General features: G+C 37.5%; 1 protein-coding gene across 1 annotated transcript in view; it reads left to right on the top strand.

Annotated features, from left to right (window-relative positions):
- Positions 1 to 25,338, top strand: part of LOC127846230 (short transient receptor potential channel 6-like) — a 55,944-nt gene extending 30,606 nt beyond the window's left edge. Inside the window, 16 exon segments of the mRNA XM_052377399.1 lie at positions 3,925 to 4,098; positions 4,457 to 4,576; positions 4,579 to 4,629; positions 4,986 to 5,114; positions 5,164 to 5,281; positions 8,123 to 8,260; positions 13,526 to 13,665; positions 14,636 to 14,732; positions 15,269 to 15,420; positions 16,000 to 16,148; positions 16,551 to 16,749; positions 17,910 to 18,149; positions 18,481 to 18,696; positions 20,039 to 20,105; positions 21,075 to 21,218; positions 22,375 to 25,338. Coding sequence (XP_052233359.1) covers positions 3,925 to 4,098; positions 4,457 to 4,576; positions 4,579 to 4,629; positions 4,986 to 5,114; positions 5,164 to 5,281; positions 8,123 to 8,260; positions 13,526 to 13,665; positions 14,636 to 14,732; positions 15,269 to 15,420; positions 16,000 to 16,148; positions 16,551 to 16,749; positions 17,910 to 18,149; positions 18,481 to 18,696; positions 20,039 to 20,105; positions 21,075 to 21,218; positions 22,375 to 22,724 — 2,484 coding nt within the window. The 3' untranslated portion in view covers positions 22,725 to 25,338.
- The last annotated feature ends 742 nt before the right edge of the window (positions 25,339 to 26,080 follow it).

Raw genomic sequence — 26,080 nt, 5'->3', positions numbered from 1 at the left:
TAATGCCTTAAAAAAATGTATCAGAAAAAATCGTCTAACTGTCTCCGTAGACACTCGTATATTTTCGGCCTAGATCGTCAAGTGAGGAACTTATTCTCGCATGAATATGCAAACAATAATAAAATGTCGTACCCATGCTTAGCAATTTTGCTTCAATAATATTTTTTGACACGTTTAATGACACTGTCATGTTATATAGTGATGTTCTGTATTTACAATGCGGGTTATTGAGATCTGCGAAGACTTCTTTGCAGGGACCTATTTGTTTGTAAAGGTCCCTCTTCTTTGATTGCGCATGAATGGCCGCCAAGTGGTAAATCGGACTTTTGGGAATTCATTCATTCGTGGATGTTTTGGCAGCCAGCAAATTCTGACTGTCTCAGAAATTTGTATCATTACTATGGCTTTAGGGCTTCGCCCCAGGCCAAAACTGACCGCTGCAAACAAAGTTTACAATTGGGTATATTGGAGTCACTCTGTCTGTCGGTTTGCTCGCTTATGTTTTAAGTTTGTGAAGTAAACCTCTAATTTTGTTATGCGATTTAAATGACGACACATAAAATATGTCACATAAAATTTAGATATACGACACACGTTTTCCATGTCCTTTGATCCACATGTTCCTTACTCATTTGACCTTGAATTTTCTCATAGCACTTCATGGGGAATCAAACCAGCACGTTACGACGAGCAAAAGCTTATGCAATAACACTACTAAATGGATTCTCAAAATGTCCTGATGTATTGTTCTCAATTATCAGGCAGTGCAAGACCTAAAAAATAATTGACAAAAGGCACAACCCTCACTTATACCTTTTCTTTTTTCTACACCCATCCATTAACAAAATTTATTTGGCGGGGGATATCAATTCAACGAATTTGCTTGTGTTTACATGAGTGGAATTATAGACAAAAGAAGAATGTGGGGGGGGGTATCTGTACTCCACTGGCACATGTTTAGTATTGTTTATTGTTCTTGGCCTAGTTTTACTAGTTTTATAAGATGGAATCCATTTAATTTATAGTTCTAAGCTCACCTGAGGATTTTTTTCTTCAACCAACTTTTTTTTTTAACTGATTTTTTTCTTCAAAATAAGACCCGCATTAGGGTGATAGGTTTAACAGAAAATGCAAGGATTTGTTATGGTCTAAGAAAGTTGACTTTGATACGTTAAAACGGTCTGCTAGACCTTACTGTCTCTAAATTACCCAAATACCAAAGCGTCATTAGTAAGTCCTTATCCAATGGAACTTGTTCACGACCCAGTGGCAATCCTTCTACGAAACTGATCATAGCTAAAATTCTCTCCAGAACTCTTTCAAAAGTACCCCTTATCATGCGAAAAAAGGTCTTAAAGTCATCTGGAGGTACTGAGGTACGGTGATTCAACGTAGTTGGCGACTTTTGGGACATCATCTAGATGGATTTAGTTAAAAGCCTGTTTATTGCTTTGATTACGTCAAGCGTATTAATACTTAAAAACTCAAAATGACTTGTGTGGTTAGTAATCTTTATTACTTGGTTCAGAGCATTTTCAACCCAGGACACTAATAAAACTCTGTGCCATTAAAATTGCAATAATTATACAAATAAAACTCAAATTTGAGTTTAGATGTTTGTTTTCATGGCTATGTTAACATCACAGGGCTGAAGCATGGTCCTTAGATGTTAGGAGTATGGGTACACCCCTTTGGGTGATACACATTATTTAGCATCTTTATCGTTTTTATAATTAATGAATTCCGACTAATAATCCAATAAATATATATACTTTAATTGGTAATTGTCAATAGTTAATACTCGGTTTATACATTTAAACTATTCACGTCCCGAGTCCGAAATTGATTACTGTTCTTTATATAGTCCGAAATTGAGTTAGCCAAATAACATTGAATATAACAAGTGAATTCGTTAATAATGGTAGAATAGATATTTCACAATACGTACATTGCTGCACATACAGCAGCGAATCGTGGCATTGTTCCACTAGCCTTATCAAAGAGCAAGTCCATTTCATTTTCTTCAAAAAGCAAGTCATTTATCATATTAATGGTTGAATTAATTGTGATTCCGTCAAATCGGTATGATTGAATAGCGAGAAGTGCCCCTTTCCAAGGACAGGGTTTTCTATAAACGGGAAGGGTGTCATATGTTTTATTTGAATATTTTCCAATAGATACAAAGAAATGTACTAATAATCTAAATAAAGAACTGATACATCATTATTGAAATTTCAGCTTTAATGTTGATGAGGCCTTTTCCTTCCACTTTAAGCGTGATTTAGCCATCTCCGCGTTTCATCAGCCACGCCTGTTCAAAAAATATTTCCCGTGATGCAAATTATAGGGACATATATATGAACATTTTACAACAAATATATGGAATTTCTACCACACATATTTTGAAAATTATACAACACATATATCGGAATATACCACATATATATCAAAATATACCATACATATATGAACTTTTAGAACATATATATGCAAATATCAAACATAGATATAAAATTATACAACATATATTTGTTAAGCAATACATATATATCGGATTTTACCTTATATATACATGTAAATCAATTTATACAACATATATATGCAATTATACCACACACCCATGGAAATATACAACATATATATACACATATACCACATACATATGGAAACATTGAATTTTGCAACGTTTGACACGCCATAATTTTAGGCTATTGAAAGCGATTTATTTGACGCCCAACAATAACAGTTTTTGCGGCTATTTTGTTGTTGTTGTTGTTGTTGTTATCTTCACCGCCTATGTAGACGAACCTCTACTTGATCTTTAGAGTTCAACGAAAGGTTATCGTTCCCACCACCAGTATCGTGTAGTCCTCCACCGTCTTTGTGCACTGTAGTAAATACACAATATTGTCTTTTCTTACAGTCCCTGAGCTTCTGCACTCAACCGCTAGTATAAATCCGTACACATTCGGACAAAGGGAGAAATTCGGACAATACTTTTTCCCAAGCACACTTTATCTAGCCACAGGCCTTCAGTGCCTACAGCGCTTTTATTTTGTCGTCTAATTGACGTCATTGCTAAACAAAAGTACAGCACGAAAGAAGAGCTCTTATCTCTGAAAAATGTGTTACAAGATAAACGGTTTTTAGCGTTTAAAAGCGAGACTATACGATTTGTATATGTGTTAACTTGTAATATATTGATAAAAAAATATGTTACAATAACACAATATAGGCAAGAAAAAGTATACATTGAAGACGAATTTCATAAAATGCATCTAAAACAAATTAGCGCCACGAGCCTATTGTGACATATACCGATTCGTACATATTTTCCTATATAAACCGGAGCATTCGTCTTTTTATTAGGATCGACGTTAGTGTTCGTGTGTCGTATGAATAGATATCGTTGCAGGAAATTAAAATGATCCGTAAAACTAAATTAAGATTCACATCGTACATGCATGATATACATGCTGGCAAATTCGACTTACAGACATTTTCGATTTCAGAATTAAATATCTGGCTTATTTCGCATTTTTCGACACATGTTCTTCTTAACTATTATTTTGATTTATATTGAAATATATGTATAATAAGTTTTTTTAACACATTTTATATTGATTCATAACTATTTGACAAAATCGTATAGTCTCGCTTTAAGGAAGAGGCACATGATCTTTCCAACCCGTTGAGAGAGCTCAAAGGCCATTTCTATTTCGTGCTTAATTAAACCCCTAAGCGAGTATGGAACTCTTACCTATTACGGTATAGCTATTAATAGAACATTTATATGTGTTATATTAGGAGCTGTCAAATCTGCTAAATAAAAGTAGTGTTATCGTGTATGACGATATTGCTATTTATAGAACTGTTCTTATTTATGACGTTACAGTTAGTTATTGAACGGTTCTCTGTTTATAGCAAGAGTACAAGGAGCTGTCCAATCAGCTGAGCGAGTACGTCGTAAAGCTGTTGGACAGGGTGCGCACGCAGGACGAGCTTGAGCTCGTGCTCAACAAGACCGGAAAGGCGAGCGAGGAGCGCTACAGTAACCTTGCCCGACTCAAACTCGCTGTCCAGTATCGAGAGAAACGGGTACCAGACCAATGTTTAAAGCGACCTTTAAATATGAGTAGTTGCTTAGGCGTTCGGTTCAATATTCAATATACTTTGTAGCTTTGACCCTACGAGAGTATGCCACTGAATAACATTTGGCGTAGATCTATTTCGTCTGAATAGCCGTTTATTAAATACGGCATACAAGAGGTATTTAACTGAAGCCTTGTATTTATAAATATTTTCGCGATTTAAATTTGTTTTGTAAAAAGTACATTGTACAATAATACCATTTTTCAAACGATGCCTAAATTTTGTATAATAAGTTGATACACAACAGTTTTACATTATTTCAAATAAGGTGTTTAGTTTAGTTCACATACCACTCCTCTTTCAGTTCGTGTCTCATCCGAGCTGCCAACAGCGCCTTGACAAGAGCTGGTTTGAGGGTATAGCGCCGTTCTTGAAGGCTGGCTTTTTCAAGAGAATCATCATGATTTTTTGCATTCCTCTTAGTTTATTCCGTTCCTAAACATCGTCCACATCATCATCCCAAACACGAAACTGAAGGCAAGTTAGTGTTCACACATGGGGCTTACAACTAAGCGTTTCTTCTTGAGCCTCTAATCAGTTACCGCCTATATCCATTTAATTAACGCGCGATGTAAATGGCCTCTCAGAGTCATTTTTATCCATATTCATCTCTTTTTATCTCCAACGATATTCACTGGCTGCAATTTTGGCATGGAGAAACTCCATTCAGACTTTTAAATACCTTTTCTTGATCTTACAAGTGAGTCAAGTGACTGCAGTCTTTTTATAACAGCAGTCAGGGCTATTGTGGTATTTTCTTTATATCCATTATCCCGTTTGTTCGTTATTGCACGCATGAATCTTTTTAATTTTTGCAACTCTTTGCCCTGCAGGCGCTAAAGTTACTTCGGTTCCCGTGGGTGAAATTCACTATGCACACCGCCTCGTTCATTGCTTTCCTGCTCATGATCATCATCCATACTGCGGACTCTACATACACGTTCCAGCAAACTACACGCTTGGTAGGTACACGTTCAAACAAAACTACACGATTTGTACTTACACGTTCAGGCAAAACTACACGCTTGGTACGTACACACGTTCAAGCAAAACTACACGCTTGGTACGTACACGTTCAAGAAAAACTACACGCTTGGTACGTACACGTTCAAGAAAAACTACACGCTTGGTACGTACACACGTTCAAGCAAAACTACACGCTTGGTACGTACACGTTCAAGAAAAACTACACGCTTGGTACGTACACGTTTAAGAAAAAGTACACGCATTGTAAGTTCACGCTCAAGCAAACAACACGCTTAGTACGTACACATTCAAGCAAAACTACACGCTTAGTACGTACACATTCAAGCAAAACTACACGCTTACTTGGTACAGGTTCGAGCAAAATTACACGCTTAATATGCACACGTTCAAACAAAAATACACGCTTGGTACGTACTCGTTCAAGCAAAACTACACCCTTAGTAGGTACACGTTCAAGCAAACCTACACGCTTATTAGGTTCACGTTCAGGCAACACTACATGCTTAGTAGGTACACATTCAAGAAAAACTACACGCTTAGTAGGTACACGTTTAAGCCTAACTAGATGCTAAGTTGGTACATGTTCAATGAAAACTAAACCCTTAGTAGGTAAACGTTCAAGCAAAACCACAGGCATGGTATGTACACTCTCAAGCAACACTACACACTTGGTACGCACACGTTCAAGTAAAACTACACGCTTAATAGGTACAAGAAGTTTAAGCAAAACTACACGTTTAGCAGGTGCACGTTCAAGAAAAACTACATGCTTAGTAGGTACACATTCAAGAAAAACTACACGCAGAGTATATACACATTCAAGCAAAACTACACACTTGGTAAGAACACGTTCAAGCAAAACAACACATAAGGCGAAACTACACGCTTAGTAGGTACACGTTCAAGCAAAACAACACGCATGGTGTGTACACCTTCAAGCAAAACTACACACTTTGTACGCAAAGTTCAAGTAAACATCACGCGTTGTAGGTACAAGTTTAAGCAAAACTACACGCTTGGTAGGTGCACATTCAATCAAAACTACAGGCTTGGTATTTACACATTCAAGCAAAACTACATGATTGTTACATACACGCTCAAGCAAAACTACACGCTTGGTACGTACACGTTAACGCAAAACTACACGCTTAGTAGGAACACGTTCAAACAAAACTACACGCTTAGTAAGTACATGTTCAAGAAAAAAATACACGCTTGGTAGGTACACGCTCAAGAAAAACTACATGCTTGGTAGGTACAAGTTCAAGCAAAACAAGACGCTTGGTAGTTACAAGTTCAAGCCAAACAAAATGCTTGGTAGGTACATGTTCAAGCAATACTACACGCTTATAAGGTACATGTTCAAGCAAAACTACACGCTTAGTGGGTACACGTTCAAGCAAAACTACACGCTTATAAGGTACATGTTCAAGCAAAACTACACGCATGGTAGATACACGTTTAAGCAAAACTACACGCTTATACGTTACATGTTCAAGTAAAACTACACGCTTGGTAGGTACACGTCAAGCAAAACTACATGCATGGAAGGTACACGTTAAAGTAAAACTACAGGCTTCGTAGGTAAACGCATAAGTAAAACTACACGCTTAGTAGGTACAGGTTCAAGCAGCAAAAATACACGCTTAGTAGGGACATGTTAAAGCAAAACCACACGCTTGGTATTTACACGTTCAAGCAAAACTACATGCTTAGTAGGTACATGCTCGGGCAAAACTACACGCTTAGTAATAACACGTTCAAGTAAAACTACACGCTTAGTAGGTACAAGTTTAAGCAAAACTACACTCTTAGTGTGTACACATTCAAGCTAAAATACACGCTTCGTAGGTACACGTTCAAGCAAAACAACACGCTTAGTACATGTATGAATACGTTCAAGAAAACTACACACTTGAAAGGTACGCGTTCCAGCAAAACTACTCGCTTGGTAGGTACACGTTTAAGCAAAGAAACACGCTTGGTAGGAAAAACGTACAAGCAAAACTACTCGCTTAGTAGGTGCATGTTCAAGCAAAACCACGCGCTTAGTACGTACATTTTCAAGCAAAACCACACGCTTGGTAGGTACACGTTCAAGCAAATTTACATGCTTGGTGCGTAAACGTTCAATCAAAGCTACACGTTAGATAGATTTTAGTTCAATTGCAAACACGCTAATTAAACGTAACATTTCAGACACAACTCCATACTCCACATATGAACACGTTTAAACCCAAAATTAATGTAATTTATGTCGTGTTTAAGCACAACTGCAATCATGATAGGAAAAAGTGAAAGCACAAACATATTAAATTAACATAAATGTGAATGTACAACTAGACTCTACGTACGTGCATGTTCAATTTAAAACTAAACTTGATAGAACACATTGAAACAGAACTACTCTCGTGATAGGTACACATAAATAATATCCACATTATTGATAGGATCTTATTTAACAGAATAATACTAATGACTTGTTAGTAACACATTAAAACAAAACAATGCATTAAGTTGTTCGCGTACAAGCACAACTTAACACATGGTTAGGTTAAAGTTGAAACACAAATGTATTGTATGAACGTGAGTGATCAAGTACTAATACACATTCATTAATATTTACGTGCAAACAATCTCGGAAGGTCATCGTTTAAAACAGTTTCAGTATAGAAGGGTATATGATATTCTCTTAGGTCCGATTCAAGCTTTAGTACACTTAAGATCCGTACACTACTTGATGTTGAAAAGTGTTACTCAAAGGCTAATTTAAGTCTGAATTTAAATATTTATTATAATTCACATTTTTACCATATCTTTCTATAAATGGCATTGTAATCGAAGTTAACTTTTTAATGTGGTTTTCATAATTTAATTTATTTCACAATTGTTTTGGTAAACGTTGAACATACTGCGTTTAAAATTTTGAATGTGAAGTGCTTCCCCTCATAGTTCATTACCGGTTTTCTTCCCCGCGATGCAGGTCGACTGTATCCTGCGGTGTTCAGGAAATACGAGACCGCGCGCAACCTCTCGACCGAGTTCGACTTTGGAGCGGACCTTCCGGTGCGCCTCATGATCCCCAGTCCCCTTCAGATGCTGATATCAATCTGGATATGTGGTAAGGTGGTAATCTGTATCTTACCGTTTCGAACCAGGGCAGTAAAGGTTTTGTAACATTATGATAATCAAAGTACTGACAGTACTGGTGTGACGATGCTTTTGAGAGGATGGATATAAAAGCATCAAGTTAAGTTTATCTACATCACCACAATCACCACAATTGTGTATGTTGGTACGAAAAAAAAATTTGGTACAAAAATTTTGCGAAAAAAATTTGGGTATGAAAACAAATTTGGGTACGAAAAAGTATTTGGGAACAAAAAAATTGGGACCGAAAAAAATTTGGGTACGAACGAAAATTGGGGATGAAAAAAAAATTGGGTACGAAAAAAAAATTGGGTACGAACAATTTTAGGTACGGAAAAAAAATTGGGGGAACGGGAAAGTAGTCCCTGTGGGGAACTTGACCCACACTCGCACATTTTCGGCCCTTTCCGTCAAACATCAGATACGTTCCTCGAAGGCAATAGTATGAATACACATTTCGGAAGCGGTAATGCGGTCCTACCTACGCGCGTCAAAATGTAAGCGAAATATGTACACAAGTCTGTCAGGAATGATTGAATTAACGAAGAAAATCGTGTACTGATGTAAGTTTTGTGAAGAAATGTGCAGAAAATATATTAAACAAGAGCTGTGTTTGTGAAACACAATGCCCCCTGCTGCGCAGCTTTGAAGCCATATATTTTACCTTTGACCTTGAAGGATGACCTTGACCTTTCACCACTCAAAATGTGCAGCTCCATGACATACACATGCATGCCGAATATGGAGTTGCTATCTTCAATATTGCAAAATTTGACCTTTGACCTTGACCTTGAAGGATGACTTTGACCTTTCACCAATCAATATGTGCAGCTCTATGAGATACGCATGCACGCCAATATTGATAAAGTTATGGCCAATGTTAACGTTTTTGGACAGACAGACAGACGCTTTATATTTCACATTTGACCTTGAAGGATGACCTTCACCTTCACCTTTCACAACTGAAAATGTGCAGCTCCATGAGATGCACATGTATTCCAAATATCAAGTTGCTATGTTCAATATTTAAAAAGTTATGGCCATTACAGTTTTCGGAAGGACGGACAGACTGACACACTGACTGACTGACTGACAGTTCAACTGATATAGGCCACCCTACCGGGTGCATAAAAAGCAATGGCGATATTTTTCTCAGCCACATAATTGTTAATAGTTTGATATCACAAAATGAAAGTGAAAGTAGAACTGTCAAAAATGACAACCTGTCAACGTGTTGTTTTTGCTGGCACGAGAGGGCGATTACACTCAATGTGTTCACATTTTGACCATAGGCTTTGTCAATGACCTTTATAGTATGGGTAGCTTTGATATTTTTTATTGCTATCATGTAACTGCCTGATTGTGTATATGTTTACAATACACAAAGCATAAATAATGATATAAATATACTGATTGAGCTTATAATAATCTGAGAACTATAGCCAGGTCAATTTAGGACTTTAAATACATTTTTTTGTCCTGATTTCATGAAGAAATGACCATGCATGTCCTAGATTTCAAATTCAAGGCCCTGGTGTGACACATTGGTAGCATTACCGTTAAACTGTTACCAGGCTTATGAAATTGGTTTTTATTGAACTATCTAAGGAAATCTAAATCAGGCACTGATTTTTCTTGTTTTAATACAGTCATAGATCAGTTGTGGCCTCTGGGTAATGACCAATTTTTGCTTACTTGCCACACCCTTAAAACTTTCCACACGTCTATAATAGCAAATCTGGATTTAGGTGATCTTCAATGGTACATTTAAACTTTAGCTCTGTTACAAGAGTGCTGGTAAAGTCCAGTCACATATTTAAATCTAGGCCATGTCAAAATGAAAGTGTCAAAGACAAATGAAAGATGCGTTCATTAATTATTGTCCAGTTGTTTACTACTGCTGTAAGTTTTTATATAATATGACTGATGAACATCATGTGAGAGAAAATTCACATTATCATTGTATATCAGGTTTAGCAGCCTTTTAGATAACAAAGTATGCTAGTTTTCAATGTCGCTTCTGGGGATCAAACCCGTAGGGCTTTTAGGAAGATTCTGAAATTTTCGATCCCTCGAGAGCAACCAAACCAAAAATTAAGTCAAATATTGCCGACTCGGTTTTTTGAGTCGGTTCATGAGGGATAATGGAGCTCGATTGGACATTGTCGGCTCTGGTACTACTTACATGTACCCCGGGTACTCTTAAGTATACTTACATGTACCCTGGGTACTCTAAGTATACTTACATGTACCCCAGGTACGGTAAATAAACGTAATTGTACTCGGTCCATATTAGACTGTACCCGAGTTGTATTCGCGCCCAAAATCCGATGTCGTAAAACGCGCAACCGATTATCTTAAACACACTTCTCTTAAAAAAAACACTGCATCAACATGCTTTTTGAGTATGTGTTCCGATAATATAGAGGCCATTCTACAGAAAATTGACATAAATGTGCAGGGCTTAACACTAAGGCACGTCCGAACGACATTCACTGCCCGTACCTTGGTCCGGGCTAGCCAATGTCCCAGGAACTTGCCCGACCGGTCGTGTGTATTTTGGGCGGGATTATATGTTCTATATCAATAAACTGCGTTTTAAATAAGCTTTTCAAAGATGCAAAAATCTTAATACAGTACGATCAGATGACAATTAAATCCCAGAGTGAGTTCGGAGACAACAAACGGATCCTATCTCGAAATAGATTCGGAACCCTCTGATTGCAATCAAAAAGAGGCCGACAATTCAGAAAATCCCCGGCGGTTTTCCTGGTAAAACACGTCAGTACCTATTTTTAAACGGAATGCCGCTAGACACGGTTTTTGATTGGTTTCCTCGAAGTGACGTGTTTTCTCAATGAAAATACGTTTGAAACTAAAAGCCGGGATCGCCCAGGATCGTCCGGAATGATGAAGGTATAAAACTCGACATTAACACAAAGTAACTATAAAATTAATAGTTATTTATCAATTTTAAATAATTTTAATGTTTGTCATTATGGAAAAGTTATTCCATCCTTTAGACGATTAATAAATCCATTTAGAGGAAGATAGAGACTTTATTTAGATTAGAAGTGTTTTGACAATATTTTTTACGCAATTCAATTAGCAAAACTAATATTAATGGTCGATCCCGGCTTTTAGTAGAGAGTTAACCCTGTACAATTGTAACAACTACCGTAACACGTTATTTTGCTAAGATTCACTTACCATTTCTTGTAAGACGGTAACCCGGCATCTATGTAAAAAAGGTTTTAACGTTCATGTCGTTGTTTAAGTTTGGCTTTACGGGTGGGGATGGGGGTTCCTCGGATACATAAAGAAAAGGGAAGGAGGAAAGTAAGAGACAGTATGAGGAAATAAAAAAACAAGAAAATTTCTCCAGAAATGGCGTGAAGATTACAAATAGATGTCTTAAATAGATGAATATTGAATTCAATAGCATTAGTAAGGCAAGCTAATAAGAATTATTTAATCATAATTGCGAATCTCCAAGCACAAGAAAATACAAGTTGAATGATAAATATAAAGGTTTTTATAATACTTGGGTCAGGGCACATGAAAGTTTGGTCAGGGCTAGTAGGTTCTGCATTTACTAGCCCGAACGGGCTAGTTGAAAAAAAGTGAGTGTTAAGCCCTGATGTGTATATATAATTATTACAAAAAATAGTCGACAACAACTGATTTAGGGTTAAATTTCCCGGGTACATTTTAGTATATTTACCGTACCCGGGATACATGTAAGTATACTTAAGAGTACCCGGGGTACATGTACGTAGTACCCGAGCCGACAATGAACAATCGAGCGATACTGGAAGGTGCAACATCTCTCACGCCCCCTAGCATCGCCTTTAGCAGTATTCAATTCTCAACAGGAAAGTGCTGGAGTCATTGATCCCGAGGGACAAGAAAAACAATTGATTAATGTTCGAAATAAATAATTTGATTAATGACAATTCTATTATTTGAGCCAGGTCACGGAAAAAGCGCAGTCAAATCAGTATCCAATTAAATTATTTGTTATTGTCAGAAAAAACGCTTTTAAGCAAACAGCTTTCAAGCGACTGCAGGCTGATCTAGATCCAAACTGGCCACAATCGCCTTAATGTCTCTTTTACTGTGACACAGTTCATTTAACTTTAAAATGATAAAAAGTACTTACACTAAGAAAGAGTATACAAACCAGTAAAGAGTTTGAAATCAATGTTGAATTTCAGGACAGCTTGGTGATCTGCAAATCCCCGATGAAATGTTGATATCGGGTATCATAGTCATTCAATAAGTCGCAAAATGCTCGAATACAATTTATAAAGCACAATGTGACTTATATTGATAACTAAAAATTCCAGTATGCCAGTTTTGCCGTGTCAAGCTGTTACGATCCAGAAAGTCCTTCATTCACATCGAGTATATATCCTTCGAATTCCAACTATTGTTGTCATAAGCGGAGATTTAGTGAATAAATAATTCATATATCCTAAATGACAGCTTCTAAATAGCGAAACAAGCCAATTTATGCAGTAAGAAAGTTTTGAATCGAGACTCTCATGGTGGCGGCCATTGTTGAATGTTGAAACACGAACGACAACTCTGCTAGGAGAATGTTATCAATGACGAGCAATCTCCTACGCAGTGGCGAATGCAAAAGGGAAGTAACTGAAAAATCGAGTTATCTCAATCGGACTGGCTCGGTCTTTTACATAGGTCGCAATTGTGAAAAAAAAACAAGGTTATGATACCTTGGACGATGCTGTTCGCATCGTCAAGAATGAAGGCAGGTATATATGAGCCTCGTTCTGGGAAAACTGGACTAAATGCATGTGCGTAAAATGTCGTCCCAGATTAACCTGTGCAGTGCGAACAGGCTAATGTTGGACGACACTTTCCGCTTAAATGTAAGGGCTAAACAGGCTGATCTTGTATGACACTTTACGAACGTGCATTTAGCCCAGTGTTGTCAGAACGAGGCTAATATCATGAATTGAAAGCACCGATTATTGAACAATGATTTATTGAACACACACATATTTCAAAAGGCATATAGATTCAGAACGTCAATTCATCTCATGCCCCTTGTCTTAAAGACCGTAATGTACATGTATAATAAATACATATATGTAATGTAGCGAAATGATTAGATGACGTTCCTTATTAGCCTGTGATGGTTGTGACACTAAACGCTCGTGCATTAAGCCAAGTTTTCCCAGATTCTTACCACGTGTTCGTATGCGTGTAGGTTTCTGGTACCACGAGTGCGTACAGATCTATCACGAAGGGGTGAGCTCCTACTGTGCCTCCCTCTACAACCTGATGGACTACACCATGCTCGTGGTATACGTCACCTCGTTCGCGCTCAAATATCTCGTCATGTTTAAGGTGAGTGTCTGTAGGCGTGATAACACGTGGTGCGCGTCACCTCGTTCGCGCTTAAATATATCAGGGTGAGTGTCCTAACAATCGAAGTATAGGAACCATGGGAACCTTCGCTTTTAGTCCAATTTGTCAACAGATACTGTGTTAACAAGTATTGAGTTCACCAGTTTAGTTATTCGTGTCCCAATGGGCCTCGTTCTGGAAAGACTGGGTATAGCGCATATGCATAAAGTGTCGTGCCAAACTAGCCCTGTGAAGGTCACGTTCCGCTTTTAGAAAATGTTTTGTTCTAGGGAAGTCTCTCCTCAACGAAATTCCAGTCTAGGCTTTTCTGAGATGACACTTTAAGCACGTTCATTAAGCCAAGTTTTTGCAGACCTCGGCTCAATTAATCCATTCCAGGCACCTTAATTTCTCAGAATACATACTTCAACATTGGTTTCATTTATTTTGCTGCAAATGCATCATTTGTTGTAACATCGCAATTCACGTGTTTATGATATAGTACTCTACTGCAAGAACGCATAACTAGAATATTAACCCATTTATGCCTAGTGGAATTTCCCATCCTTCTAAATTAGATCAATTTATTTCCAAAATTAGTGATGTCTAGTATATTTATTTCTATATTTTGAATTTTTCTTACAGAAATTGCTTTAAGCAAATAGCGTAGACCCAGATGAGACGCCGCATCATGCGGCGTCTCATCTGGATCCTCGCTGTTTGCCAAGGTCTTTTTTTAGACGCTAGGCATAAATGGGTTAAATACAGGCTCGTGTTGAAATGTTGAAATAAAATTAACGCTACAGGAGGACTTATGAAAAATTTGGATAAAGGGTCGGCTGAAAAAAGGATATAAATCGATAATCGCTGATTTATACGTTTATTCATATCAAACATTTATTTAAAGACGAAAAACAAAGTTTACTTTCGCGACAATTAACGCTGTGACGCCTATGCGACTTTTTTTCAGGTGCACTTCGCGATCGCCTATCTACAGAGAACAGATGTTAATCGAATCGTGGCTGACTCGAGCACCACTCAGTACAACCTCTACTGGATCGTGGCCGGTAACTTGAGTTTATCAAACAGTGAATGAACAACTGCTTTCAAGTCAATATATTCAACAATCACAAACAGCTACGGAAAATCTAGCATACTTATACCGAGTCAAAACGATAGCATACTATTACCTCTTTGTGAGAAGTGATTTACAGTTCAGAGAGCTGGGGCTTGATTGTTTGACGGGGTATCTGGTATAATGTAAATAGTCTTTGTTTTCAAAGGGAGGATGCATGCGTGATTTAAAATCGTATAGGGTATGCATAGCGTATCTAACTGTTCATCTTCATTTTGTGGTCGCCGGTGCGTAGTGAATATGTTGTCCGCCTAGCGACCGATAGTTAATGGGTTCGATCCCAACAGTTGGAGCGTTCTTAAGATCTACCAAATAACACCAAGTACCGGTTCTACCCAGGAAACGGACTCGATATGGTTTCAACAAGCCTTAGGATTTCGATGATTTAATGAGTGTAAACTGAAACTTACTGTATATTTGGTAAACCACAGGCTTATGTTTATCATTAATACCCCAATTTGCTCACAGACCGGTTCTACTGGAGCACCTGGGACCCCGTCAATCTGTCGGAGGGCCTCTTCGCGGTCGCCAATGTGCTCAGTTTCTCGCGCATCTCCTACTTCCTGCCGGTCAACGCCGCGCTGGGGCCGCTACAGATATCTGTCGGCAGGATGATTAAGGTACCATAATCATAACGCATTCAGTCCGCACAAACACGCACGCGCACGCACGTAGATTAAAATCCCTACGCATTAGCATTTTTGAAATTCATATTGTAAGTTTACACACATTTGTATCGCCTTACAGTCTTCTGTATTTATTTATAAGGTGTATCAGACAACCTGATGCACACAAGTCTTTTGCATGGGAAGCGATTCACATCTTATTTATCTTTATTAAACGCATTCATATTCGCATCAATTATCCAATTGTAAGTGTTGATAAGTGGTACATATGTTGTGATTTTAAGAATACCACCTTTCAAGCTTGTTAAAACAATCCCACAGTGCTCTGTTCGAGCAATGTCATCACTTCTTGTTCCTATGGTTCTGTGCATGCATCCGCTGTTTCGTTGTGTCAGTTTAGCGACCGGGAGGTCAAGGGTTCGATCCCAACTTTGGGGTAGTTCTTTAGATGTCCATAAAAGACACAACGTTCTGGTTAAACCCCGTAAGCAAACGAGAGCGTTTAAATAGGTATGTAGCTTTCGATGCAATAATAATAAATACAAAGGTTTAAAGTTTCTTTATCCCCCACAGGACATCGTGAAATGCCTGTGTCTGATCGGCATGGTGGGGCTGGCATTCATCGTTGGCCTCCTCAACATCTTCTGGTACTACAACCTCCGCTCCGAGATCGAGGTCGAGAAGCGAGACTTCAAAGTGCCCGCTGAGGAGGCGTTCGGAGAGTAGGTTACCTTGGTTACCTTAAGACAGCCTTGATTATAATGTGTTTTGTCATTTCCGCAATCTTTAGGTTAAGTTAATTTGAACGAATAACGCCGTCTGCCAGCTTGTACATTTGAAGATAGGTAACTTCTCACTATCTTTTACATTTATTTACTGATATATTTCAAGAAACGTAATCTTCCACCATATATTTTATATTTATATTTCTGTATGAAAATTATTGCGTTCTACCAACTAAATGACAAAATAACATTGATATTCATCTATGATCTTCATGAATGAGGCCCATTGGGTAATTTGTACTTTAGTGGTTACCGGAAATGCTACTTTTAAAGAACATCGACGGTGCTTACAATGACATTTTAGTTCTTAATCATGCTCATGTTCGAACCTTTCTGCAGCCCGGTAAAAACGTTCCGGTCGGTGTTCTGGTCAGTGTTCGGTCGCGGCGAAACCAACGTAGTGACGCTTGGCAAGTACGACAACCCCCTCACTGAGAACTTCGGCTACGTCCTGTACGGTGTCTACAACTTCATCATGGTCACTGTGCTCATTAACATGCTCATCGCCATGATGGCCCGCTCTTTTCAGGCTATTGCGGTGAGTAAACGGCTGGTTTCAATAGGAACTTATGAATACTCAATACATTCATAGCTTTGATCTTGTGACTCCACGTTTCTTCACTCAACAGCGGTTAGCTATAATATGAACTTATGAAAATACAAGATATTCATATGTATTATATGATCATTTAATAATGCGCTCCTTCTATGCTTTGGCGGTTGGTTACGACATGAATATATCAGCATTCAATATGATCTTTTTATGGCCCGCTCCGCACAAGCTATATCGTTGAGTACGTTGATATGAGCTAATGAGCACTCAATAAGTTCATAGCTGTGATCTTGATATGGCCCGCTCCTTCCAAGCTAATGTGGATGGTTACAATATGAACTTAGGGGCACCCAATAAGTTCATAGCTATGATCATGTGTGGCCTGCTCCTTTCAAGCTTTAGTGGTTGGTAACCTTATTAACTTGCGCACACTCAGCAATGTCATAGCTTTGACCCAATGTCAGGCTGCTCCTTCAAGCAAATAGCGACAAGTCGTCTATTATGGTCCCAGAACTCATCGCCACGATGGTTCGCTTCTTCCAGACTTTTTTCTGTTTTACAAGGCTCGTCTGAATTATCTGCTTTAATTTATCGGTCTATATATGATCGACCTAAGAATTTAATGATCAAAGTTGCATGAAATGGTTGTTTAAGGATGTAATTATTTAACCTATTTATGCCTAGCGTCTAAAAACAAGGCCTTGGCAAACAGCGTAGACCCAGATGAGACACCGCATGTTTGCTTAAAGGAATTTCTGTAAGAAATATTCTAAATATTGAAATAAATATACTAGACATCCCTAATTTCGGAAATAAATTGATCCGATTTAGAAAGATGGGAGAGTCCACTAGGCATAACTGGGTTAATTTTGATTTTGGTTTTGTCAAAGATGGAAACACATTTTGTTAATGAGTCTAATTTGATTTATTTCGTGTCATAGAGGGAAGCGATTTTGTGAAAACTATAAACGTTTGTTCGTTAACAGTCATACGTCTGTCCGAATTTAAGAAAACACTTCCGGTACATTTCGCCTTAAAACATGTATGACTCAATACAATAAATCACGTCGGATTCAACGACATTTCATCAAAAGAATCAATTGTTAATGGAAGAAGAACTAAAAAACTATATTAAATAATTACAGGAAGAATCGGACGTTGAATGGAAGTTTGCAAGGAGCATCCTGTACCTTGAGTACATGGGCGACGGGGAGGTACTTCCTGTACCTCTGAACCTTGTGCGGGCGCCACGGGCGATGTTTGAGTGGTTGTTCGACTGTTGCGACAAAGAGGAGGACACCATCGAGCCGCCCCCTGTCGAGCTGGATCCCTATGGAAACGAGCTAAATGGGGACATATCCGGGCTCGCCTCCAACGGGGTCGAGGTAACTATTTGCGGTCCCTACTTAATATTACTTAACGGGACCAATATTGTATTTAAATAAGTTTACTACTTAGAACTCATGTCAACGAATAGCGTTTAAAAAGTTGTTTTTGAAGCAATGTTTTTAAACATTGATTACCTCCATCCGTCTCTACAATATGTGAACAATTTGTGTTCGTTCAGTTTTTGCTGCATTAACACATAACACAATTAACACACTTCAAGTTTGAGTCAATACGTGTTTAATACGTACTTTGAGCTAAATTACGAAACAAGTATTAATCTTCAAATAGTGTTTCAGATAATATAAAATCATTTTTTTGACGTCACAGGATTTCAGTAGCGTATCCCAAGTGGCCAGTCACGTCATTCGCAACACAAACACCAATGGCCTCGTCTCAGCCGATCCGTCTGCCGTTGAAATGTACGAGGCGAACGTGACGCCAACAGACGCCAACGGCAAGAAGGCACCGCCAAGACGTACCCAGAAGGCACACGTGCAGAGAAACAGCATTCCTGGATTCATGGACAACAGTAATGGTTACCAGGTAGACTGACATTAGTGTTAAAAATAATATTTTGAAACATAAATTTTACGACGATTTCGAGCCTTTGCCTTTGCAAGTTGCGTCAAGCTTATTTTTATGGTGTTATTAGTATCGTGTCTATGATATTTAAAATGTAACATATTTTGAACACGAACACAAATCATTTGTTTGACTCCTTTACGATCAACACACATGTATACCCAAATGCACATGTATTTGTCAACGCTTTGAAGTTATGCAGCCATATTTTGTATATCTTTGTTAGAACGTGCAATATGTTGTTGAACAGATAAACCTTTTAAAAACTGGTCGCTTTTACATTAATGCCACTATGAATTATAAATGCATTCATACAATAATACATCTAACGGATTTGTATTCGTATTGTAACTATATTTTAATATCGCGACCTCGTTAAGTGTATTGCGTATTGAACAGTTGAACTTCGGTCTGGGAAACTTTGGTTAGATGGACATGGCTTTCGTAAAGTGGCATCACAGATCAGCTTGTGCAGTACAAACAGGGTATCAGAGACGACACTTGTCTAGTACAAACAGGGTATCAGAGACGACACTTGTGCAGTACAAACAGGGTATCAGAGACGACACTTGTCTAGTACAAACAGGGTATCAGAGACGACAATTGTCTAGTACAAACAGGGTATCAGAGACGACACTTGTGCAGTACAAACAGGGTATCAGAGACGACACTTGTCTAGTACAAACAGGGTATCAGAGACGACACTTGTCTAGTACAAACAGGGTATCAGAGACGACACTTGTGCAGTACAAACAGGGTATCAGAGACGACACTTGTCTAGTACAAACAGGGTATAAGAGACGACACTTGTGCAGTACAAACAGGGTATCAAAGACGACACTTGTCTAGTACAAACAGGGTATCAGAGACGACACTTGTCTAGTACAAACAGGGTATCAGAGACGACAATTGTCTAGTACAAACAGGGTATCAGAGACGACACTTGTGCAGTACAAACAGGGTATCAGAGACGACACTTGTCTAGTACAAAGAGGGTATCAGAGACGACACTTGTCTAGTACAAACAGGGTATCAGAGACGACAATTGTCTAGCACAAACAGGGTATCAGAGACGACACTTGTCTAGTACAAACAGGGTATCAGAGACGACACTTTCCGCTTGTATGGAATTTTTCGATTAAAGGAAGTCTCTATTAACCGAAAATCCAGTCTATGTAGAAAGTGTCGTCCCTAATAAGCCTGATTGGACTGCACAGGCTAATATGGGACAACGCTTTACACACATGTCTTAAGCCCCTATTTCCCAGAGTGTACATCATGTGTTTTCTTATGTCCGTTCCAGCGTGTGATGCAGCGGATAATACAGCGCTATATCTTCGACATACAGAGAGAGGCGGAAGTCACTGAAGGTGAACAGTGGATATTGGCTGCTGTCTCTTCTCAGTGCTTGCTTTAATATGCCATTAGTAACACCGTTGAGAGTAGTGATCTATCAAATGTTCTTTGCGGCATTATTGCCTCAGATGATAAAAGTCTTTGAAAGAATCAACTTTTTAGATTAAAATGGCTTTCTATTTTATAGTTTATTGTCTATAAATTATTTTTATAAATTGCTTAACTTTAAACGATATTTGACAACCAATTTGATAAATTAGTTTCCACTTATTACATTATGTACTTTTGTAAATAGGACAAATATAAAACTTAATATTCTAATAGGATTGATGAAATATATTAACTTTTCAATAAACATTTAGTTTTTATTGATTTTAATATGTACTTTTGTTAATAGGCGGAACATAAAACGTTTCATTTATAATGGTTCAAACGAACATCTTTATGCTCATATACTAAAGTAAACGAAAACGACATTGCAACTTGATAGTGTTCTGCTCTTGGTGTGGAGAGATGATATTGCGAACAAAATCTGGTGAGATTATAGGTGTGGTAATTTATCGATACAACTAGCTCGGAGAAGGTAAAACTTTCATTCAAGTTTTACTTTCAACTATCACTTCTCAAACATTTCAATGAATGCAATTAAATAGGTTTCAATTTTTGGGTGCAGTAAAATCATCAAAATGTTAGTCATGATAATTCAATGCATTCTATCTAAGTACTGATACTTAGTTTCTGACTTAGATCATGACTTAGTTTCTGGTTTTGGTTGATGCGCAATTGACAAATCTAGAACGAATACCTAGGCAAATTACGTTAAGTTTTTAATACAGAATTCATTCACATAGAAGTTAATACAATTTTTCACGAAACTGACTTGAACATATTTTCGCTCAGACTAGTAATTGTACTTAGCCAGATGTGTGTCCAGACGATAAAAGTAACACGAATTATAGTGTTGCCCTTTATGTGTGTTGCAGACGACTTTGAGGAGATTAAGCAGGACATTTCCAGCTTCCGGTACGAGATGCTGAACGTGCTTAAGAGCCGGGAACAACAGCTTGTTGAGCTGAACAGGTCCCTGTCGCAGTTCAAACGAAGCATGTCCACGGGAACCATGAGTGGTCTGTATTAAATGAGCCTTGTTCTGGGAAAACTGGGCCTAATGCATGTGCGTAAAGTGCCTCCAAGATAAGCCTTTCCATCCGCAAATGCTAATTAGGGACGACACTTTCCGCCTAAACTGGATTTTCGTTTTGAAAATACTAACTTAATACAAAAATCCCATAGAAGCGGAAAGTGTGGTCCCTGATAAGCCTGTGCGGACTGCACATGCGTACAGTACAGAATTCCTAGAACGGGGCTCAGATAATGCTGATTAAGAAATCAAACCTAATTAAAGGGGCCTTTTCACAGATTTTGGCATGTTTTGAAGTTTGTCATAAAATGTTTATATTGATAAATGTAAACATGGGATCTTAAAAGCTCCAGTAAAAAATCAAGAATAAAAGAAAAGAAAAAAAGTAACCCTCAGCAGGACTCGAACCAGTGACCCCTTGAGTCCTGGAGTAAAAACCAATGAGACCGCTCGGCCATCCTGCCAAGTATGTATGGCGGACGTATTTTGTACTTTATATTGGCAATCTTCGTAGTTTCACAAAATATAACGACACCAACAGATCTCTCCAAATTATTCAATCGTTTCGCGTTGCAACGCTTTATAATTTTCAGGTTTTTAAATCGTCAAAAGATGCATATAATGGCTATATTAGAGCATGGTAAATGTTCAGTATTACTATTTCCTCACAAATATCATAACTAAAACGAAAATGTGCGATTCTGAAACAACTTTTTCAATTTTGTCAATTTACCAAAACGTGAAAAGGCCCCTTTACAGTCTAGGTTGTAAAACATCGAATGGCGTTAAAGGGACTATGCAATTAAAAAGGGCATATACTTCTTAAAAAAGAGAACTTAAACAAATAAATAATGGCAGTTCATAACTTATACAGCTCGCTATATACATATAATGAGCAAACAATTTACTAGTTCTAAGACAAACTAATACGTATGTTACAAACAAAAATCATTGTCGTTTTAAATTATTGTATCGCCAAATATACAACTCTTCCTCGGTCTCAAACTTGGCTTTTTGCACAACGTAAAAGAACCCTAACACGCTTCAAATTGATCGACAAACAACCTAAGAATCAAAATTGTTGGATTAATCTCGTGTAAACATGTCCTAAATTATATTGGATGATGCTCTTCTTTTCAAAGATGCTTCTGACAATGAAGACCGCATGGACTTCCGACGAGCTGCAATGTCAAAGCTTAGACAGCGTTTTATATATGCCGAAGAAAACATGGAGTCAAGAGACAGTTATAAAAATTCCTTGGCAGAAAACACCGAAAGTGAAAACGAGTTGAAAGAAGACGTGGTGAAACCAGAACCGTTTATGCCGTACGATACTAATGTGCCAGTCAAAGTAAACTCGAATGACCCGACTGCCAACGGAAATGTTAGAAAGGATCGCAGTAAAGACAGATATACAGGTGTGAAAGACAAGAAAGTAACACATTCTTTTGATAATGATGCGTTTGAAATTGAACAAAATGAGACGATTTAAAAATCGTTTACAAAAATGTGTTAGAACGTTTTTAGAGCACAACATCATGTGCTATTTCTTTTAAACGGATCGTCGTTATTGCTTGAATAATTGGCTTTGTGGGCCAGCGTCTGCTTCGAATCTGTGACTAAGTTTGCGACTTGTTTGTGGAGACGTGTGATCTTGATATGTCCGTCGAATGGATTGTATGTGCAAGGTACTCTATTATAGTCCACGTGCAAGAACTGCGGTTTAATGGGATTCTGTTCTAATTAATGCTGCGGTTAACTGCTTGCACATATGTTTACGCGTTTGGTGTACGGCGCGTCTTGTGGTTAGTCTTTTTGCAACGCAAATAGGCTTTTGTAATACCGTATTTCAAAATCACAGGGAAACGGTTGTCCTTTTCCAAGCCTTCCCTGATCTTGGACAGACGAAATAGATATTTAATATAGTATTTCGTAAATCTTACATTTTTTCATTTAGAAACTTTTTTCTAACATTTTCTTCAAGGAAGATTGTTTACACCTTTTTTAGAGAATTTTTCTAAAACCGTTTTACGTGAAAAAAACGTTCTTAAAAACTAAAACAAATTTCGTTCGTAAAACAATAATGTTAATGGCAAAAGCGAGTTAGTTTTAGAAAATTACCATCTACAAGGCAAACTAAAAAGAATTATGTTTCTTGAAAACAAAGTGAGACAATTATATTACTGCTTGATGCGAGGTAGGGGACTTTTAATTAATAGTCTTTGCAATAGTCTTGTTCTTCATAAATAAATCTTTTTGATAGCCTATCGGCGCTCTCGTTTGTGTATTAGGCCATGTTTGGTTTGTGCATGAAGCGTCGTATAATGCGTGCAGTTCGAAGTATTGAGTAATCTGTTCTTGTAATATTTTAATGTTTTATGCATTTTGAAAGGCGCATGTGTTTGTGCTATTTGTTTTAAGATACATGTACATTGACATAATTGGACTACTGTAGCGAGTAAAATGTTAGTATGGGTGTCAATATTCTAGTACAGAGATTGAACTACATTTTGTACAAGATACGTCAATGTCGACCAAAGTATGTTTTTATAAAATAAATATAAATCTCATTATCATTCCGAACTGACATGTTTCAAATCATAAAACAGTTGTGTTTCCCCTATAACCTAAATGATCTCCGGGTTATGCTTCAACAGCAAAAACTAGGCAAATTAATGTACACGAAGTTGTTGTTTTTCGTTCATAAATCATCAGTTAAGTTTTCAATATATTTGTTATGTTTGTGGCAGGTAGTATTTTCTTTTTGTCCGTGACACTACTTACGTTGTTCCTAACCAAAGTTGATGAGCATTACACGCGAATTGAATAACTCGGCTGGTCCGTGTTGGTATTCTTGAAACGTGGCATAAGAAACAATTATTTGTGTCCGTTTGACAAGTATCTATTATATTTAAGACGTTTGTTACATGCAGTCTTATGTCAGTTCGTATCATTATTTGATATTCCGTTTTATTGGTTTTTAATACTGATGCCGAAAGTAATAAAGCGGTTGACCTGTCCGTTCGTACTTCTGTCCATCCGTCCGTCTGTAACCACTAATGACACGTTTCCTATAACATAAATGATGCGTCGTGCAAAGCGTTGATATTTTCATCAATGTTATCTATCGACACTCTCTCAACACACCCACATCATCTGAGCCAATGTTGACCTTGAACTTGGCCTCTTTTAGGACTAAGACCAATTTAGAAAGTCCAAACCTGGTTTACCCAAAATGACGCATTTTGTGTAACATCTATACCTTGCTACAACGCCTTGATATTAGTGTAACATCTATACCGTTTGCTACAACGCCTTGATATTAGTGTAACATCTATACATTGCTGCAACGCCTTGATATTAGTGTAACATCTATACCATGCTGCAACGCCTTGATATTAGTGTAACATCTATACTGCTTGCTACAACGCCTTGATATTAGTGTAACATCTATACCATGTTACAACGCCTTGATATTTGCATAGATATTAGCTATTAATACTCTTAACACACTAAAATCTCCTCACTTCGTTTGACCTTGATATGAACATTCTTTTTGACTTCGACTTATCTAGATGTCAGGAATTAACACACAGTCGTCCGTTCCATTAATTTCACCACTACTTACTAAAAAGCTCTCTTACCTTTATACGAGACCCAGCGAACTCGCATCCCCGACCTCTTTTTCACCTTGACATTGACCTAATTCAGACTAAAACTTATTTAAATGGATCGATGATTTGATTCTGACACGGCTTCCATTGGGAGTTTAACGTTTATTGATTGCACCATCTTGTTCATTATTAATATCGGATGTCAACATAAAGATACCAACCGTTAGCTTTTTTTAAATATTTTTTTTAAGTATGACTATGTTATTGATATGGGTTACTTGATTGATTATCAGTGTTTAAAATTGTTTGATCGACTTGTATTGTAATTATTGTTAGTCACACTATTTTCTAACATACTTTCTGTGTTGCATGCATTTACACGTATCATAGTTGTGGAATTCAGGGTACAAGGTATGTTTGATATAATTGACGATATCAGATTCTCGTCAAATAGTAGGAAAACGTTATGATGTACTTTGTCTATCAATGTCGTTTTGTGAAGATATTATTATACACTTACTTAAAATATATTATACAGATGTCTTAGTATACTTTGTTAAAGGTGTCAGCTTGTGAATTTTTGTGTCATTGTTTGACACTTGTTTGAGACACTTGTTATTCGTTGAATATGTTTTGTTTTGCAATACATGATTTTCTTAACTTGAACTGTGTTGCTTCCTGCACAATCTATCACACGCAATGTGTAACGAGATCTTAACAATATAGAACGTTATAAGTTAAAATAGTGTTTTAATTAATTTACGGCATTAGCATTGTAAAAGATGTTCAATCTGGATCAATTGCAATTGTAGACAATGCTTAAATGCTATGGCCAGTTCTTTTTATGTAAGAGCGTTCAACCTCCGCGATGTCATTTTAAGGTAGCGCACCTCTAATGGGCACATATCCAAATATAATCTAATTAATTATTTTCTTAATCAGCATCATTTCACTGAACTACATGCAAATTTGTAGGTAGGCTTTCCATGCTTTTTAAAAAAATATACCGATTTTTTCAAAACCACCCCCACGCTCGGCTTTTGTCCAGTTTATTTTCACCACTGGGGTATATAAAAGTTCCATAATTCATTCAAATTTCCAAATATGGGCATGCAGTTGGTGTGTACAGATGCTGTAAAGGTGTTTAAAGTTTAAACAAGATGAAATAAGTATTCTTTTACAGACATTTATTTCTTACAAATTTTTATCTAAGGAAGAGCGCCATGAAATGTCA

Source organism: Dreissena polymorpha, chromosome 9 (assembly GCF_020536995.1).
Source record: "Dreissena polymorpha isolate Duluth1 chromosome 9, UMN_Dpol_1.0, whole genome shotgun sequence".
Classification (NCBI taxonomy): domain Eukaryota; kingdom Metazoa; phylum Mollusca; class Bivalvia; order Myida; family Dreissenidae; genus Dreissena; species Dreissena polymorpha.
This window is presented reverse-complemented; position numbering and strand designations above follow the sequence as displayed.